This window comes from Dipodomys merriami, unplaced genomic scaffold (assembly GCF_024711535.1).
Source record: "Dipodomys merriami isolate MVZ:Mamm:240054 unplaced genomic scaffold, mDipMer1.0.p SCAF_4, whole genome shotgun sequence".
Lineage (NCBI taxonomy): Eukaryota > Metazoa > Chordata > Mammalia > Rodentia > Heteromyidae > Dipodomys > Dipodomys merriami.
In genome coordinates this window covers 38,117,890-38,137,203 of record NW_027205603.1, presented here as the reverse complement: position 1 = coordinate 38,137,203, position 19,314 = coordinate 38,117,890, and the positions used below count along the sequence as shown (strand labels likewise).

The following is a 19,314-nucleotide window of genomic DNA, read 5'->3' as shown; positions in this document are numbered from 1 at the left end:
CTTGTGCTAGCTTTTCCTTTCTTTAATTTAAAATGTATATTAAGTTAAAACAACCTCCAAAACTGATCTCTATAGACTAACGTACCTTTGCCCTTTGACTTCTGATTAGGTGTCATTGGTGGGAGGGCAGAAAGATGGTAAAATTATTTACTCACTTTCCTTTCCTTCACTAGATAATAAATAACTACAGATGTAATTTGCCTCACATCAACTTATTCTTAATCTTTTTCTTTAACTTGAAAACATTCCAGACAACCAATGATGTGTCCCATGACCCTTTCTTCCTGCTGCATCATAATTCATTCTTTTCTTACCCATACCTTCATGTTTTTTTTTTCATCTTGGGACTTTTATCTTTAGGTTATACCCACACACAAGCTTCTCATATGTTCTTCTTCTAATTATTTTTCATTCTGTTTTCCTACCTTTTGCATCAAGATATTTCACAAGTGTTGCAGCTCTCTGGTATTTTAAGAGATAAGATATCCCCTGAAAACCCTCTTATGTGAACCAGCCTTCTGCCCTACTGAAGTGATTCCCAGCCCATCTGACTAGCTAGCCTTTGGCTTCTCACCAATCTCTTGTTTCTTCGTGAAACATGTTATTGCTTTTTTGACTGTCTTTACCATTGATTGTCTGGTTCCTCCATGATCTCTGAGAAGTCTTTATGCAAACAATCTTTATGTATGCCTCTTTCTCAGCCCAACCACTTGTACCTTGTATCTTCTAACCATTTTTGGAACTTTTGATATATTCCTAGAGATAATGTCTTCTGCTTATGAATACTTTGCTGAGGGTCAGAAGCAAACTTTTGTACATGTAATGAATTAATTTCAATGCTACCATTTTAACATAATGTTTGTTTTTAAAAATATGGATGACCTTATCAACAGGATTAATTCTCCCATGAAGAGATAGTATTCATTTTCTCATATCTTACTCTTTTGCCTGGCAGCTAGCAAGTCTCTTCAACAATAACTGCATATACTCTAAGTTCAGAAAATTGGAAATGGAAAAATATCTATCTTTAAAAAAACAAATTGGATCCAGTCTTCACCTATCTCTCCAGTCCCTTCTCTTCTTACTACTTGTCTTGTGTTTACCATGAAGACACCATGTTATGGAAGTTTCCTCCTCACCTACCATAGCCCTTGCATATCTAGGTTTTCTCTTTCAGTTCTTTCTGCAGTAACTATTTTACCTGACTGACTTATAACCATCTTCTCTAACCATAGTTGCATAGTACTTCTTCCTCAGAGCCTCTCTTGGCTCAATCTTTGGTGCCTCTTTTGGAGAGTCCAATTACTCTTACTATCATTGCTGTCAGTACATTTAATACTGTGGACTTACTGCTAATTCACATTCTTATTTCATTATTCTGTGGGCTCCTCTAGTGTCAATGTTTAGTCCAGAGCTAAGCATTGATTGATTCATGATAAATGTTTTAATGGAAAATTTTTCTGATACCTTAGAGCTGTTGAAATACTATAATACAAATAAAAGACATTATTAGTTTGTCTTTTCTAAATGAACTTTTTGCTGCATAATACCAAAACAATATTCTTTATTTTAAACAATATCCACTCTCACAATATTTAATCTCATGTTTATAATTACAGTATAAAAATAATAGAATTTTTCAGCATTTCCCCTATTGATGCATTATTTAAAAAATTATACATGTTGATTCAGCAGAAACTTACAAAAGGTTTGAATAACTATTCACTTTCAGAATCAAGAAATTTCTGCTGACATTTTCCATCTTAAATTCTGAGAAGTTTGCTGAATTTTTAGTATCTAAAAAAAAAATCTCACTATTGTATATTTATAAACTCAACAGAGGAAACTACAACTAAGTAAGTACTATAGGTTCTGATTAGAGTTTAAGTAAACTCCTGTCAAGTAATGCTGATAATGAGCCAGGCAATGGTTGCTCATGCTACAATCCTGGCTAATCAGGAGGCTAAGATCTGAGGCTTATCATTGATTCTAAGCCAGCATGTTCAGGAGACTCTGTGAAATTTTTATCTCCAATTAACCAAAAGCTAGACATGGAGCTGTGGCTCAAGTGGTAGTTCAGGAAGGAAGGAAGGAAGGAAGGAAGGAAGGAAGGAAGGAAGGAAGGAAGGAAGGAAGGAAAGAAGGAAGGAAGGAAGGGAGGGAGGGAGGAAGGGAGGGAGGGAGGGAGGGAGGGAAGGGAAGGAAATATGCTGATTATGACACATCTTTAGATAACATGTACACAGGGTATTAAGAATAAGAACGACAATGCTGAGCTTCACGTTTGTTTGGCAGATCCTATCTGTTACTCTGTAGGAAGCAGTGGCCATCGTATATCTCATTTCTGTGGGCTGAGCTTCAACATGAGTGTACAGAATAATATATGTGGTTGAAATGGAGATTTGGAATTGAACTCCATGTCTGTGAATGTTCATCTACATAATTTTTGTGCATATAATATTTGAATAATAAAAATATTTTCAATAGAATCCATAAAATAAAAGAAACCCTGTTAATGGACACAGTACTAATAATCAGTTTGCCAAATAGCTCATTTTGAAAATTAAGAGCAAAGTCTACTACTCTTGTCCCACAATGTAACTTCAGTGACTGTACATTCTTGTATGATGAGCAAATGATTGTCATTCTCCAGAGTCTCAAGGGACATGAGTGTCATCTTAATAAAGAAATTAAAAGCTACATCTTTTCATGAGAAACCACAGAAATTCGTGACCTGTCGTAGAAAATAGTTCTCTAATTGGTTTTGTGTGGTGGTGCAGCAGCATCATTTTCCCTAGATGTCACTCCAGCAAAAGTCTACTGTACATCATTGTCAGCAACTAGTGAAATCTCCCTAATAAGAAGGGGGAGAATGTAAAGGTGCTCATTCTCTTAAAATAGACAGTTGGCTCATATTCCACTCTAACAAATCATTTCAACTTGAGAATAAAAAGAAATCTCCCAAACAACAAAACACAGAGACTAAAATTTTATAATTATAGAAAAACAACTTGAAGATTAAACTCTGTCTCATATTTATTGATTGGAATTTGTGTTCTGAGTAGTCAAATAGGTATCCTGGATTCTCATGGCTATATCACTGTATGACACCAAATATTAGACCTGAAAATATCAATATTCAATTTATAATGATCCAGATGTAAAATTTCTTGTATGTAAAGCATCAGGTGAAAAGGTAGATTTGTCACCATATTTTGAATTATGTAGCTTTACCTTTTTAAAGGTAATTTTGAAGGAAGGGGAGTGACCATTGACTTAGTAAAGGATTATGGACAGCTTATACAAAAATGATAGAATTAAAAATAATAAGTCAGCTCCTTAATAAAGAACTGACTGAAATAATTGGCAAGGTAGGCATTAAAAATGTAAGACCCATTTCCAATGTAATGCGAAAGAATGATTTTCTACGGTGTTTCTACAGATATGAGCCCCATTTTGACATCCAAATTTTGGGCAAATGTAAACCCTGAAATTCCTTAAATGAATATTTCAAAGTAGCTTTTAACAGTGTTTTCTTCTCTCTTGAAAATATAGAAAAATATAGCTTCTACCTTTTGGTCTTTGTGAACTAAGCAACATGCTTGTTGACACTTGGCATTTATTTGCATAAAATCACAATGGGGCCAAAGTTAATTTCCCTCCAAGAATACACTGCTTTCAAAATAACTTTTCAGAAGATTTCCTTTGTTAGGAAATTTAAATTCATTTTCCAAATGTATATGTGTTTTCCTGTCTGATTAAAGATCACAAAGAAACTCTGGTTTTGCATCTCACATTAGCAGATGGTGGACAGATGGTTTAAATTAATATTAATTTTGGAAAACTTAGCTTAAATTGTTTATACTGAAGATTAAAAGTTGGAGAGCCAGCTAACATCTCCAGGGTTATTAGTACTTCCAAACCCACTTGAAAAGTAAAATCCAAAAAAATAAAATTGTCTAGCCATATCTCAATCCGATAAAGTAGAACATAATGCACTGATGTTGAAGAAAATTAAGAATGCAAAAAATGCTTTAAATATATATTAAGAATTGTTAACTTTAATCCAATTTTTCCATATTTAACATTTATCCTTTTATTTTAAATGAATTTCATATTCTTCTTATTATTGGGAAAGAGAAGTTAGGGGAGGTTGAAGAAGAGAAAGGCAATTCGTATGTCTATTGACCTGTAGACAAAACGAAACTCTGATATGCATCCAACTTGTAGTTCAAGAGGCCCAATAATAGGTAGTTCATGCTGTTCAGTCTGAATATATTTTTGTCTATACACTTAGATTTTGATAAATGTAGAAAATTAGAAAAAGTTTCACATTATTTTCTAAATACTGTGTGTTTCCAAATCACACCTTCCATACACTCTAAATTTTAAGGAATACTTTTTAAATAACTTCTTAAATATTTAGCAAAATATTTTTATTTGGTAAAAGGAGAAAGTATCAATCACTACCAATAAAAATACATAGTATGGCCTAAAATTATATATTTTGCAAAATAAAAAAGTGACATTTTCCCCCAATTCTTTGTCAGGTAGATTCTGTTATTTAATTAAGCTGCAGTGGTAAACTAGGTGATATGAAGTTTGCCCCAAACAAGTTGAATCTTTTTAACTGGCCTCATATAGAAGGAAAGAAGGAAGAAAGGAAGGAAGGAAGGAAGGAAGCAAGCAAGCAAGGAAGGAAGGAAGGAAAGAGAGGGAGGGAGGGAGGGAGGGAGGGAGGGAGGGAGGGAGGGAGGAGGAAAATAGAGGGAGGAAAGGAGGTGGAGGAAATCCAGTTGCTTTGAAGAAGAGTTTTGCTACCTGACCAAAATAAGTAGTTACTTCCAGCTTATTCATTCCTGATTGTCTGGCTTCATTAAATGAATCAAGGTGAACTGGAGTGAATAAAATTCAGTGTATTATTATTCATTTTTAGAAATTTTAAAATATAAAAACAAAAACACTTTGTCCTGTTTCTATAATATGGCTGAGAAATATCTTAAATATCTATACCAAATTGAATTGAATTTTCGGTGATGACATGAGTTATCATACATTACAAATGATAGCTCTTCATCTAAGAAAGCTGTACTCATTTACATAGACAATGAAGATGATGAAATGGAGAAAAGAACTAACTAGAGATTTAAGTTTTTAGAATCATCTAAACCATGTATACTATTGGAAGAGTTATTAAATGTTATCTTTGAATATTAGCAACATGGTATGTCTAATTAGAAGACAACACTGTGTGAGGAAAGAAGGTACAGGGAAACTTCTTGTTCAAGTACTGCCACTAAAATGGCAGTAGAATCTTTCCTGCTTTATGTCTCTGCCTTCCTCCTCTTTCTTTCTTTTTTTTTTTTTGTCGGTCATGGGGCCTGAACTCTGGGCCTGGGTGCTGTCCCTCAGCTTTTCAGCTGAGCGCTCTACGAGCTGAGTCAGAATGCCACTTACAGCATTTTCTGCTTATGTGGTGCTGATGAATTGAACCCAGGGCCTCATGCATGAAAGGCAAGCGCTCTACCACTGAGATACCTTCCCAGTCCCCCACCCCCTTCCTCCTCTTACCAGATAAACACAAGCATTGAGCTAGGACATCTCCAAGGTACTTGCCAGGTTTGTGAGGTAGACCATAGTTTCATTCATTAGGTGTCTCCCTATAAGAATCACTTGAGAATCTATTCAAAAGTAAGACTTGTAAGTCTTACTCCAGACATTATGTATCAGAATTTTTCAGGAGTCTATACTTTGAGCAAGCACTATAAATTTTTAATCAGTTAAGTTAGAAAAAAAGTGATACATAGAAAAGACAAATATCCTCAACTCAAGGAACCCTTAATGAAAAACCTGAGGGAATCTATAGTAAATTTTACGTTCTGTTCCTGTTCCAATATTTTTCCCCCTCTGTCCTGTCTCTGTGCATCGTGACTCAATGGCTTCATTACATCTTCATGCCTCAAGGAGAAAAGGCCCCAACCAAGGTAGAGGTGGTGGTAGGAGTGGCAATGGGAATGGTGAGTAGTTATGGTGGTGGAGATGGTGGTGGCTACAGAGAAACATGGTATATAGAGGGGCTAAATGTAGTCAATGCAGTGCTCACAAAAATAATTTTAAAATTACTTTAGAAAAGACCATTTCAGGACCTTACCCTTGTAGCATAGGTTGTTATCTGCTCTTTTACTGTCTCTTCCTGTGCTCAAGTTCTGACAATCTACCCAGGGAGTGTCTATGCATGTAGACAGTTAATATGAGAACATCCAGTACTACTGACAATCCTCCCATGTAAGTCACTGAGAGATTCCAAAAGATAGAGAGACTCTCCCCCAAGATTCTATGGAATAAGAAGATAGCATCATTTTGGTGAAATCCAAAGGGAAACTTGGCAGCAAGTAAAGCTATTCCTTTCTTGTCCAAAGGTGACCTTGTAGAGCTGTTGAGAAGAAAGAAGAAGATGAACAGTGAATCTGGGACATTCCAGAAATCCTGCCAATCCTTATCTGACCTTGATTAAATCATCCAGACCATCAGGCCTGACAGATTCCATCTTCCCTGGAGCTAATGCCCACCTTTTCGATATCATTTAATACTTACAACCTACTATTAACTGTTTACATGCCTGAATTATTTCCTGGATGGTTTCTCAGGTTCTTGAGGGCAGGACAGCAATAGTAAAGAATGGTCAACAGTATGGGTTTTCAAATACTTAAGAAGAATGGAAGGATAATCAGTGTGACCACTTTAGCACACTTTTGGGCTCTCATAGGAAAGAAATGATTTTATGACTATTTATGTTTCTATGTTTTATACCTTCCACCATGCTACAAAGACTCCTCATATCAGTCACCCCAAGAAAGAAAACTTAGCATTTATTGTATACCTTTAGTAAACGATTTCTCTCTCTCCATATGTGTATATATGAGTATATGTGCATGTGAGTGTATGTGTATGTGTGTTGCTGGAATGTGTCCCCCAACTCCATTTAGAGTACAGGAAAACAATCTGACTTATTCTTTTAAATGGTATATTAAGTCTAAATATGTAAAAAATAAAAATCTGCTTCACATTAAAAAATACCCAATCAAGTGTGAAGATCCCAATAAGTGTTAAAAGCATTTATGAATGAAATGAGTAGATAGGATCTACTTTGGAATCCTGTGTTCCTCAAAGTCGGTATGTCACTGGAAACAAGTTCCCAAATCTCTTTGAGCAACTATATTCTCATGTACAAAAATGAAAATGTTATTATCTATGATCTTTTGCTAGTATTGGACTAGATGTTTCTTTGTAAATTAAATGTTTGTGAGTGCACTATCGTGTATTTGAGTTAAAATTGTATCTGACCAAAACAAAGGTGGTATCAGGTATGAAAAAGCTTTTTATCAAGTACAAGTAGTAATGGAATGACATCTGACCAATTTATTGGTTGTTTTGTTGGGAAAATTCAAATGTTAACATCAAGAAATTGTGAGATTATGTTAAGAACATTTTTAATGTTTGAATACTGTAGTTAAAATAAAGACTGGATGTGTCTTATCAATGGTAATTTAGAATGGCAGGAAACAACCTCAAGTTTCTAGAGTTTTTTCACACTATCTTGAATTTTAATGCAAACAGGTAATAAACTTCTGAAGGAAATAGATTTGTATAAAATTTTGTGTCTTACCACACTAAAGCTACCAGCACGACTATGTTTATTGCAGCATTATTTACCATAGCTAAGATATGGAACCAACCCAGATGCCCCTCAGTAGATGAATGAATCAAGAAAATGTGGTATATATACACAATGGAATTCTATGCCTCCATCAGACAGAATGACATTGCCCCATTTGTTAGGAAATGGAGAAACTTGGAAAAAATTGTATTAAGTGAAGTAAGCCAGGCCCAAAGAAACATAGGTCCCATGGTTTCCCTTATTTGTAATAACTAGTATATGTCTGAGTCAAGCAGAAAAGGTCAGATAAGTTGATGTTAGGGAAATGAACCCTAAGATATGTATTCAAATGTTTTTTTTTTCTTTCATGCGCTTGTTTCTAACACATTTATAAGATTATTTCTTTGTTGCTTTGTATGTCCCTCCCCCACGGTATAACCCCTGCTTTCACTGTATTTGATGTTGTTATAATTTGTGGAGGGGAAGGGAAAAAACAAATCGTTTAAGTAGGGATACAGATGGACCCATTGCAACAATGAGATGTACAAGTCATTATGTTGAAAACGAACTTTACAACTTTGGTGGGGGGGTGGGGAGAGAAGGTTGGTTGGGGGGGAAGGGGGAGGATGGGATGGGAAGGGGAAACAAAGGAGGAGGCTACAATGCTTGATAAGAAATGTACTCATTATCTTGCCTATGTAATTGTAACCCCTCTGTATAGTATTTTCACAATAAAAAAAAAGGAAACATACAACTTAGGGGTTGGGGCGTGGGGTGGGGGAACAGGGAGGATTGGGTGGGGGGGTGGGGGAAGGATGGGAAGGGATGGGAAGGGGAAACAAAGGAGGAGGCTACAATGTTTGATAAGAAATGTACTCATTACCTTGCCCATGTAATTGTAACCCTTCTGTACAGTATTTTCACAAAAAAATTAATTAATGTTAAAAAAGGAAACGTAAAAAATTTTTTTGCATCTTAGTTAACAGGGTATTTTTAATATAAAAGTATTTCAGACTTAAGGTAAGTATTTTTGTTTGGCTGTCAAATGAACTCATATCCTTTTTTTTTTTTTTAGGAAAATATATAACCTTTGTTCTGGACCCTTTCCAGTACCAGTTATTATTGAAATATCACAGACAACTAAGCTTTCAAATATTTGGTAGAAAATTAGCAGCAAAAGTATTTTCTGTCAAGAAGTTGCTAGAAAATGATGACCTTGACCGTGACCTTCATGGTGTCTATCAGTATTTGCAAGGCAAACCTTTGGAAACACTCTTGGAAAATATACTCCAGAATGCAAAACAAATTGTTGATATACAATTAGGAGAAAGCAAAAATTGGAACACAACTCAAATATTAACATTCTGCAGGTCGGTAATATTTGAGCTCACATTTGCAACCATATATGGAAAAATTCTTGCTGATGATAGCAAAAAAATAATCAGTGAGCTAAGAGACGATTTTGTAAACTTTGATGACAAGTTCTTATACATAACATCGGACATACCCATTGAGCTTATAGGAAATGCCAAATCTATGCAGAAGAAACTTATACAATTTTTTACCTTGGAGAAATTAACTCACATACAAGGATGGTCAGAAATTGTTCAACAGAGGCAAAATATCCTGGAGAAATACTATAATCTTGAGGACACTGAAATAGGAGGTAAGGAATTTCTGAATGATTACTTGCCTTAAATAAAATAATTTACAGTACACCTTTGAAATAAAAAGATAAGATGGCGACCTTGAAATTTTTTATGCTCTTTCTAATTGGCTAATGGTAAAATGTTTTACTCTGAAACAACCCTCTATGATAATTGATTTTTTTTTTTGCTGAGGTGGTAAAACAAGATACTTAATGACGATAATGAGAAAGAGTATAACTAAGCTGCATTTACTCCTCTTATCTCATCCCCCACCTTCTTGCCCCCTCCACACACACATTACATTTTAAACTATTCTCATTAAGCAGAAAATTAGACTTCAGAAGCCTATTGGTTCTCATTAGCATGCACTGATCCTTGGCTGGGTCTGTGTCCTAACATCTTTTAATTAGCACACTGCAAATCTAATCAGTGTAATAAACGCTATTAATCTTCCTTTTCACTTATTTTCTCCCAGCACATCATTTTGCCTTTCTCTGGGCCTCTGTGGCAAACACTATTCCAGCTATGTTCTGGGCAATGTATTATCTTCTCCGGCACCCAGAAGCTATGGAAGCACTGCGTGATGAAATTGACCATTTTCTGCAGTCAACAGGTCAAAAGAAAGGGTCTGGATTTTCCATCCACCTCAGCAGAGAACAATTGGACAGCCTGGTATACCTAGGTAATTTATTTTTATCTGTTATGAAGAAAAGAAGGTACCTCTCTACAAACTCAGTTTATCACTCATAGCTGTTTACCAAGAGGTGGAGGACACAGCTGCCTAATTGACATAATAACACCCATTTACATCAATTATAAATTATGTAGTTTATAGCTGTAGATACACTCATTGCATGTAAACATTAAGTCCTAGGTAATTAACTATGCGAGGTATGCAAAAGGCTAAACCAAAGCTCTGCAATTATTTGGGGGAAAAAAAGTTTATGCCTATTAAGTCATTTGATTCTGAGCATCTGTTAGTGTGCTAATGCTTTCCAAACACTGCAGTACTATCTTGACAAGAAAAGGATTTGTGATTGAAAAAGAATTTCAGAGAGGCAACTTGTGTGCAAATGTATTTATTCTTCCTTACAGTGTTGTCAGTATATGGTTGGTTCTCAAAACTATTGCAAAAATCCTTTACTAGAATTTAATGATTTAAAAACACAAAAAAAGAAGGAAATATGAAAAGAAGAAAGGAGGGAAGAGAAAAAAAGCACATACCAAAGACTCCATCTAAAGCAGTTATATTTTATAACATTAGCTCATTAATGAGATGTTTATGGTCCCTATCTCAAAGACATTTGAGGTCTGTAGGACAAGTATTTCATTTTTTGCCATTGTTCCTACATAGGCCTAGACATGTATGACATGAGCTGTGATTACTGTGGACTTTATTCTTCTTTACCGCCTTTGAGAAGGCTCTTTAATCTTGTACTGAATTTATATTCCCAGTTAAATTCCCCATCAGTGAATTTGTCTGTGCTTTCTCTGAATTAATATTTCATTTAAGGATACTTTTCACAAAATTCCAAGTTCCTTTGGAGAAATGCAGGAAGAATGCTTATTCATCTCTCTTTTTTCAGACATTGTAGATACTAATATTTTAGCCTATGTTGGCCTTCATTTTTTATTTTTTCAATACATTCTGGTTTCTTCACTGGCAACTTCTAAGAGCAAAGGCTCTCTCAATCTTGGTCACCCTTTACCACCAGTTGGCATTGAGAAGAATGTTCCAAGTATTACACAAGTTGCTCCCACTGGTCAGACTAAGACTCATCAGTGTCAGAGGCAATGGCAAAAATGTACCTTGATCATTAAATAAAACTGTGTCACCTTGCAGTTTACTGTGTTTGACATATTTTAGCAAAGGAACTTAGATCAAGAATTAAAATAATTTGAATATTATTAAAATCCAAATATTTATTTTTCTTTGCAGAATTGTTAAGGAACAAATATTCAAAACTTATGTAAAATCTGGGTAGTTGCCTCCACTCGGATATATAGTACTTTTCTGGAAAGAATATTTACAGTCTCTATGAAGATACAGGCTGAATTCTCTATATAATCATGCACTTTCCATTGTATTTTCTTAATTAGATGAGATATACCAGGATGTAATGCAAGTAATCTTTAAGAAATATGTCTTTGTATTCTGTTCATAAGTATTACTGTGAAAACTTTAGTTGAAATTTGTCAATTCTTTTTTTCCTCTCCCAACTCTTGTCATGGAAACAAAAGATTATTTTTCAATAATCTTTTAAAACAGAAGTATCTGAATTAATTTGATCAGAAGAAATAGCAAACTGTAGAGCTAATAATTTGGATCTGTTTGAATCCATAGTCATCTTTTCAGATGATCATTCCTGTAGCTCTCATATATTTACAGCTTTGCTGTCACCAACCAACAAGTAACAGAGCAACAGAAATCTCTTGTGAGCTGAGATCCACCTAGACAAAGGGTAGTCAGCACTCAGTAGTAGCCAGCAAGGTTCATCATGACCTCTGTCACCAGCAGAGGCCAGTGTTGTTTATTAAGAGAATTGAAATGATGGAGCTGATGATCTTTCGGGATATATATATATTCATCTGCTACAAAGTTTAATCAGATTGGAGTACATTTTTATGAATCAGTCACACAACAGATAAACTACGCACTTAGTAATAGTACAAACATGAATATTTCTCTGTGTTGAAGGAACCTACACTGTACAAAGGCAAAAGTCATACAACTAGATATTCACAATGTACCACATGATATGTACTCGTCTTCTCATCTCCTTAAGGGAAGAGTTGAATGGGTTTTAAATACAGTCTCTTTTTTAAAAAGAGGGTTGTGAGTCTTTATCATTATGAGAGAAACTATTACAATGATAAAATGAATGCTGCATTTTTTTAACTAGGAAGAGATTTTTTTATGTTGACATAGTACAAGAGATTCTTCTTTATGCAGAGATTTGCATGCCAGCACACTCTGATGAAGCAGCACTGAAAAGGGAGTGGGGATGTCATAGTCTGTTAAACTAATTCAAAACTATCATTTGTTGCAAGAGGCTATGAGAGCTTTGTGCTTTTATCACTCTTGAGAATCTCTCTTTAAAACCAGTCTACTCTTACCTTTCAAACAAAGAAAACATAGTTTTTTTGTAATTTATGTGTCTTGCTAAGTGAAGATTCTGTTTATCATGACTCCATTAAAAGGATCTATTAATGTTTAGTGCAGATCTCTGTGGTTAAATTTAAATTTATATGATTTAATAAGTGTAATGAGGTTTGGATTAATTGTTACTTAGGGCTAAAAATCCAAATAGGAAAAGATTATAGAAAGGAAGCTTGAGAACTTGAGAAAAGTTTTTTTAATATCAATTTTTCTAGCAATAAAAGCTGGAATGAAGGCATGATTTAGAACTTTGGATTTCAAATATGGGTCAAGGAAAAAGAAAAGAGACACAGAGAGATGAAGATAAGCTAAATGTTGATACAGGAACAATGCTCTACAATAGAAATTCTGATAAATTGGTAGCTAATAATTTTAATGTCTACTACTTCTTATAGGATACCCGATAAAGGTATGTAAACAACATGATATTACAGGGTAGCGAATCAGTAAAGGTTTTCTCCAAAATGACATTTAACCTGTATGAAACCCCTGAAAATTCCATATTATTTTCTTCCTTTTTGATTTTTTTGTGAACCAAACCAGCGTCATATTCAAATCTACCTTGTCCACAAAAGTAATCTTGCATTGTTAGAGAAAATATCATACAATTTTAATAAAAACATAAGGGAAAATGAATCATAACTCCTGAACAGCTGAGGTAAATTCCAGTCATCTATTTGTTTTCAATGGCATATTCTGAATTTGACCCAATTCTCATGCAGATATTGGAGTAAAACAGAGGTATGGTAAAATATGACTTTCTATGAATAATTTCAATATTTCAAAGCAGCTTCATCACTTACTTCATGGGTTAATTACTTACATTCTCTGAGCAAGTGTTTCTGCTATTATTTTATCACTGTTTCTACAGATAAGAAAATGAGTAGGATGTTAAATCATTTGCCTAAGGGTATGGAAGTAGTAAAAGGGGAGAGACACAAATTTTCACTCAGGTTTTCTGACCATAGCCACATCTTTCTCCTCACACCTATCTGACCCCAAACCTCTTGGTCATCTTTTTTTCCTTGCCACAACTGAAAGAAAAGAGAACTTTCTATTTTGATTCAGTAAAGCCAGCCATGATGTGCACCAGGACAATGCCAGGAAATAGGAGCTATATCAAGATAAGTTATCTGAGTTTACTAACTTCCGGATAAGATATTATGGATAATCATGTTTGTGTTTGTTGTACTTCATTTTTACTCTGCTGGGGATTAAATGCAGTGGCTCACATATATTTGGAAAGCATTCTATTGCTGAACTACAGCCTAGCCTAATACTAGTACCAATGATTTCACTTTAGTAAGTCCTTTATATATCTTAGCTTACTTAACTTTTCAAGTATGAGTATTTTTTCCTAATCCTTGAATAACAGGGCTTGGAAAGATTAGGGAATGAATCCTAATCATACAATTAAATAGCAAACTTAAAAGTTAATGTGGAGCCTGCCTGTTTTCATTGCCATACAACAATCACTAGCACCTCAGGCAAAATTGCAATAAAATATGCATCAGAGAGCATGACCAGTTCTTTTTACTAGATGGTTTTTATCACTGATTCTCAAATCCTTAGAATATGTGGTTAAGGTAAAGCTACAGTTCCACACTAGAACTTCGCTGATGTTTGTTAAAATAAAAATAAGGTTTCACTTTAGAATAGTTTGATACTTACAGAAAAAATACGAAGACAGTAGAGTCCTCTTGTGTCCCTCCCACCTCAAAAATTTCATATATTTCTGCAATTCTATATTTCTGTGACATGTTTGTCATGATTATGGCAATTATTTTGGAAAAGTAATTATTCAATATTATAAATAATTGTGTATTTGTAAACATGATTACTTAAATAATTCAGATCATTGTGAAGTTAGCTAAAGTCCTCTCTCCTGATGAGGTAATAGATGAATCATAAATTATATTGCAGTAGGAACATTTTTTTTATGTATACTAAGGATAGAACCCAGGTTCCTATATATGCTGGACCAGCATCCTTCCACCAACTCTCATCCCTAACCATGTATAAGGGAGGCCCTTCTAACTGGAGATGGAGGGAAAAAAGTATCTTTCACCAAAGAGTACATCAGAAACCTGCACATGGAGGCACTGAGATATTTATGTTATACAAAAAAAATAGAAGCTGTTTTTTAAATTAGAAATATTGATTTGGATGTTCATTATTTTTATGCTAGCACAAAACTAAGACTGGGCCAGAAGAAATAAGCTATTTGAAAGGGAACTTAAGTGCTAATTATAGTAGCCAATTATTCTATTTATTCTAACAATCAACTGCAAGGGAATAGGATGAAGAAATGTGAGACTTTTTAGAAAGGGGCTTAAGATGATGCTTCTCAGCCTTTGTTTCCGTATCTGGTGAGATTACAAACTTCTCATCTCTGTTCCTGATTGCATTATTCTAAGGTAAGGGCAGATAGCTAGAAAAACTCAGTTGGAGAGGGGGCAGCAAAGTTCAAAATCACTAATTTAAAGATTTTAGTTAATGCATTGGATTGGATTCCATTGGTTTGCCATGGAGTGCTTGTTTGTTCATTTGTTTTACAATGTCAGATAACTATAATGGGTAACCAGAGTGACTGAGAAAGTCTAGGGTATCAGAAAGCTTAAAAAGAGTCAGTAGAGATACTATTTCGAAAATTCTATTCCTTCTCTGCCCCCACAGAGCATCACTAAAAGTACATAAGGAGCACAGAAAAATTTCTGTTTGAAGCACAGAAAATGAGAGTTCCTTTCTACTCATCCAAGACAAATAGCACATTCAGTTCTGGGACTTTTTTAAGAGGCACATGAAGCAGTTGAATTCTTTTGGCATGTTAAAAGACAATACCCTTATGTATGACACACAAACAGAAAATGCATAACATTTTAAAGGAATTGAGAGAAGAAAGGGAGGAAGAGGAGACCATAAGTTATGCAATATTAATTTGGCGAAAGATATGTTAAGCTTTTCACCACAAATAATTTTTAAAGATGTGAGATGATGCATATCTTAATGAGATTGATGGAGCCATACCACAATGTTGTGTATAGCATCCTTTTGTACATGATAAATGTTATGATTTTTATTTTCTATTATCAAAGTAAATTTTAAAATGAAATTCTGCTGTATCTTAAGTGGGATCTTGGGAGCATTCCTATTTATTTGCACCTTTTGACCTTGAAATTCCCAGATTGCTATATACATGATCAGATTCCTATTGCTATATACATGATCAGATATATAAGATCAGATTCATATGTTGGCCTCCCCTTGCTAACCAGCAGCAATAATAACCCAATGCTTTGAACAGAGGAGGGCCTTGACCAATGCTTCTTGAATATGTACATGTTGACTCTATGTTTATGTGCTTAGCAGTAGACTAGAGGTTATGTCTGAAAAGCAATGTACAGGTAAGCATTTGTACCAATTCACAGTTATTTTTAGCCTTATCCAAATATACAGTTGTTGAGCCAAAAATTGTAACTTTTTTTTGCTTCAACTTAAAGTAATTTCATCTACCTAGAGACACACTTTGTGAGCCATCCTCCATGTCATCACACCTTCCAGAGCACACCATCTTCATATCTAAGCCTCTTTCTCCTTACCCATCCACATTCTCTTTAAAGACTCACCAAGTGTCAACCCCAGTGACTGCATCCGGGCCTGGTTATTCATTTCACTCTAGCCATCCCAGCTATCCACTGATCACCATAGCTAATCAGATGGCATGCCAGCCTGCACCAATCATTAAGATGACCCAAATTAACAGCCTGGCTGTGTCACAGTACATTCATTCCACACACAGAGACATGGCCTAAGTATGAGGCAAAAACCCGGTGTGCTTATTTGTGTTTGCTTTGTTATATGCATTATTGATAGTCATGATCTGCTTTAGCACTTTAACTGTGCAAATGAGAATCATCTGTCAATTATTCCAGTCAGAATTGAGATCTGAGGGCAAAAGGGAAAGAGTATTTGCCTTTATTCTATTTGTATTTGTATTTTTTCCTTTCATTGGATATTTTCCTCTGTTATGTGGAAGTTCAATTATTCCAGTCAGAATTGAGATCTGAGGGCAAAAGGGAAAGAGTATTTGCCTTTATTCTATTTGTATTTGTATTTTGTCCTTTCATTGGATATTTTCCTCTGTTATGTGGAAGTTCAAAACATTCCTCAGCCCCTTGCTGAGATGGAACATTTAATCAAATTACCTTCATATTCTGGAAAGAGAAACAACGCTTCCCTAGCCAGGTGATGACATTAGTTCAGGCTCAGAAGTATTCATTCACCGTGGGAATTTTAAATTTTCTTGTGGATACTAGTTAGCAGAGCCCAATTCGTAATAAAACAGAGCCAGCCTTAATCACAGTTACGATCTGTGGCACCTTACATTGCCTGGAATAAATTTTATCCCCAACATATTTGCATTCTTGAATGCCATTTTTCTACAATGCCTTCTAATAATGAGAGTGGTTCTAATACCCACTAAATCTTAGCATAAATTAACAATCTATTATGCACAATAAGTTTTGTAAAACACAGATAGAAATCATGTTTAATTAAAATTAACTTCTATATGAAAGCCAAATGCAGTAACGATTCACAGTGACCTTTTATTACCTGCAGTTCCTTGTTTGGGCTGTATGATTGACAGCTAGCTGTTTGGCTACCATGTTGAATTTCAGCTGACAAGACTTTTCATTTTAACTCAATTTGCCCGCCTATCACAAGCTGGTGGCAGGCCAGACCCAAGTCACCCAGCTTTGCCTTAGCAGCTTGCTCTAGTTCTCATTAGTACGCATTTATTCAGTGGAAATTGGAAGACAAATGCTTGAAGGCATGTGAACTAAGTATAGCAAATTAGGTTTAAAGACTGAATATTTATAAGTATATGGAAAGTTTTTTTTTAATTCTAGAGCAAATTGAGAACTGAGTGCTAGCTTTGGTATAAAAGAAATGAAGATAGAGGCGTGGGGGGAGGGAGATTCTAAGAATAACAATACTATAAGCTTTTTCTTTCCATTTTGGAAATATGCAAAAAAATCTCTCTGACAACACCTTATCAAATAAAAAGGCTGGCTTCTCTTTCATGGAATGCTTGCACAATGGAGTTTAACACATCGTGTGTGAGAAGGGAGAAAAAATGAGGGTCATGTTCATTTGTTGCTTGGTTATCCCTTGGTATGTTTTAAATTGCCTTGTTTGTTCGGCACTAGCACAGAAACAGATGTTGCTCTACCGTGCAGGATAATTTACTGTACCTCCTGGTGCAGCATGGAAGTCCTCCCAGGACCCAGCTGGTCTGTCAGTGGCACTGGCTGGTGTCTGCTCAACTATGACAACTACAAGTAGAGGCTGCAATTTGTGTTATTTTTTTTATTGTGCAGTGTGTCATTCTTCACAACATATAGTTCTGCCCACAGTCATACTGGGGCTGGTGGGAAAAGCTGCTGGCTTTTGTGTTGTATTCCAGAGCCCCATAAGCTCAACTCTCCATTGTTGATAATAATGCAACTCATTACTTTTGTCACCTAATGATTATCGGCATGATTGCTCAGAGCAAGAGCCAACCCCGTCTTGCACACATAACTGGTACTGGAAGGTAAAACAGATTTGTCACTTACGATCTGACTGCTGAGCCACACTTTGAGTTCCATTATTGTGATTAACTTCTGCATAAGATATGCTTGCCCAATTGTCATTTGTGATACTGCAGTGGGCACAAGCTGCCATGCTTCCCGAGAGCACACTGGCCAATCAGATGTGACTATGCTATTTGGATTGTTAAATGCCTGCCCTGTCACAGTAGCCACCTACCATTATTTTGGTTTTGCATTTTCTTCTTCCCACACCCCTACTGGACTTGTTGGGTGAACAGCACTGCTACATATGTCAGCTACCATTTCACACCACAAGCTAAAATGATGCTATCCTTTGTTGGTCCAACAGAGCCAGCAGCAGTACATGGAAAGGCAACCGTTGCTTTTCACCATAGAAATGTTGGTCGTTGGTGTCCTGCCAGTTGAAATCTGTCGTGTCAGGTGCCTTGTGGCTATCTGCTGTAGAGTCTATGTTCCAAAACCAAAGTTCTTATCTGGCCTCATCACCAGCAAACCGATTTGACTCTGCCTGATTATAATAACGAAGGCAGTCCAAGAGAATATGCACAGCCTCACTGTACGTCACATTGAATCACCCTGCTGCCTACCCAGAGCTGACCGCAGCCTCATTTCTTTAGACAAATGCATGCTTAAGGAAAAAAAAACTCCTGGGAGAAGACACCCAAAGCTACTCTTATCCCCATGCAAGCTACACGTAGATTTAAATTTCATGGAAGTAATAGCTGTTTTTATTTTTGATGGATGCAAGTCCTCAAGAGGAGCCTACCTTTAATAACCTAATAATTAGATACTCAGTGTGTCAGAATTCTCCTGAACACCAGTTCTGTGTGTGTGTATATGAGTGTGTGTGTGTGTGTGTGTGTGTGTGTGTGTGTGTGTGTATTCTAAATTGTAAGTCATAAACAGAGCCATTTGTTATAATGTGAAGGGCCGGGGGGAACCTCCATTTGGAGTTCCTTCCACATTGCTGATTAGAAAGACTCAAGCTTTATATTCTAGGGCCCATTCACGGTGGTGGAAACATAGTCACTTTTGATTATGAAGGGAGAGATGCAGACCTAGACAGGAGTTCCACGCTGATATGCATGCTATCAGAATGATTTATGCAAATTATGCATATTATTCCCAAAGGAATTTCTCCTCAAACTGCCAGGATAAATTGCCGGAAATTAGCCATAAAATCTGTCGTGCTAGGAGCAAAAGGTGAAGGCCACTGGGAAAGCAAGGACATTC

General features: G+C 35.7%; 1 protein-coding gene across 1 annotated transcript in view; it reads left to right on the top strand.

Moving 5' to 3' along the window:
- Positions 1 to 19,314, top strand: part of Cyp7b1 (cytochrome P450 family 7 subfamily B member 1) — a 164,084-nt gene that overhangs the window by 131,342 nt on the left and 13,428 nt on the right. The window contains exons 3-4 of the mRNA XM_069990811.1: positions 8,733 to 9,323; positions 9,782 to 9,988. Of these exons, the coding sequence (XP_069846912.1) occupies positions 8,733 to 9,323; positions 9,782 to 9,988 (798 nt within the window). The remainder of the gene's footprint in view (positions 1 to 8,732; positions 9,324 to 9,781; positions 9,989 to 19,314) is intronic.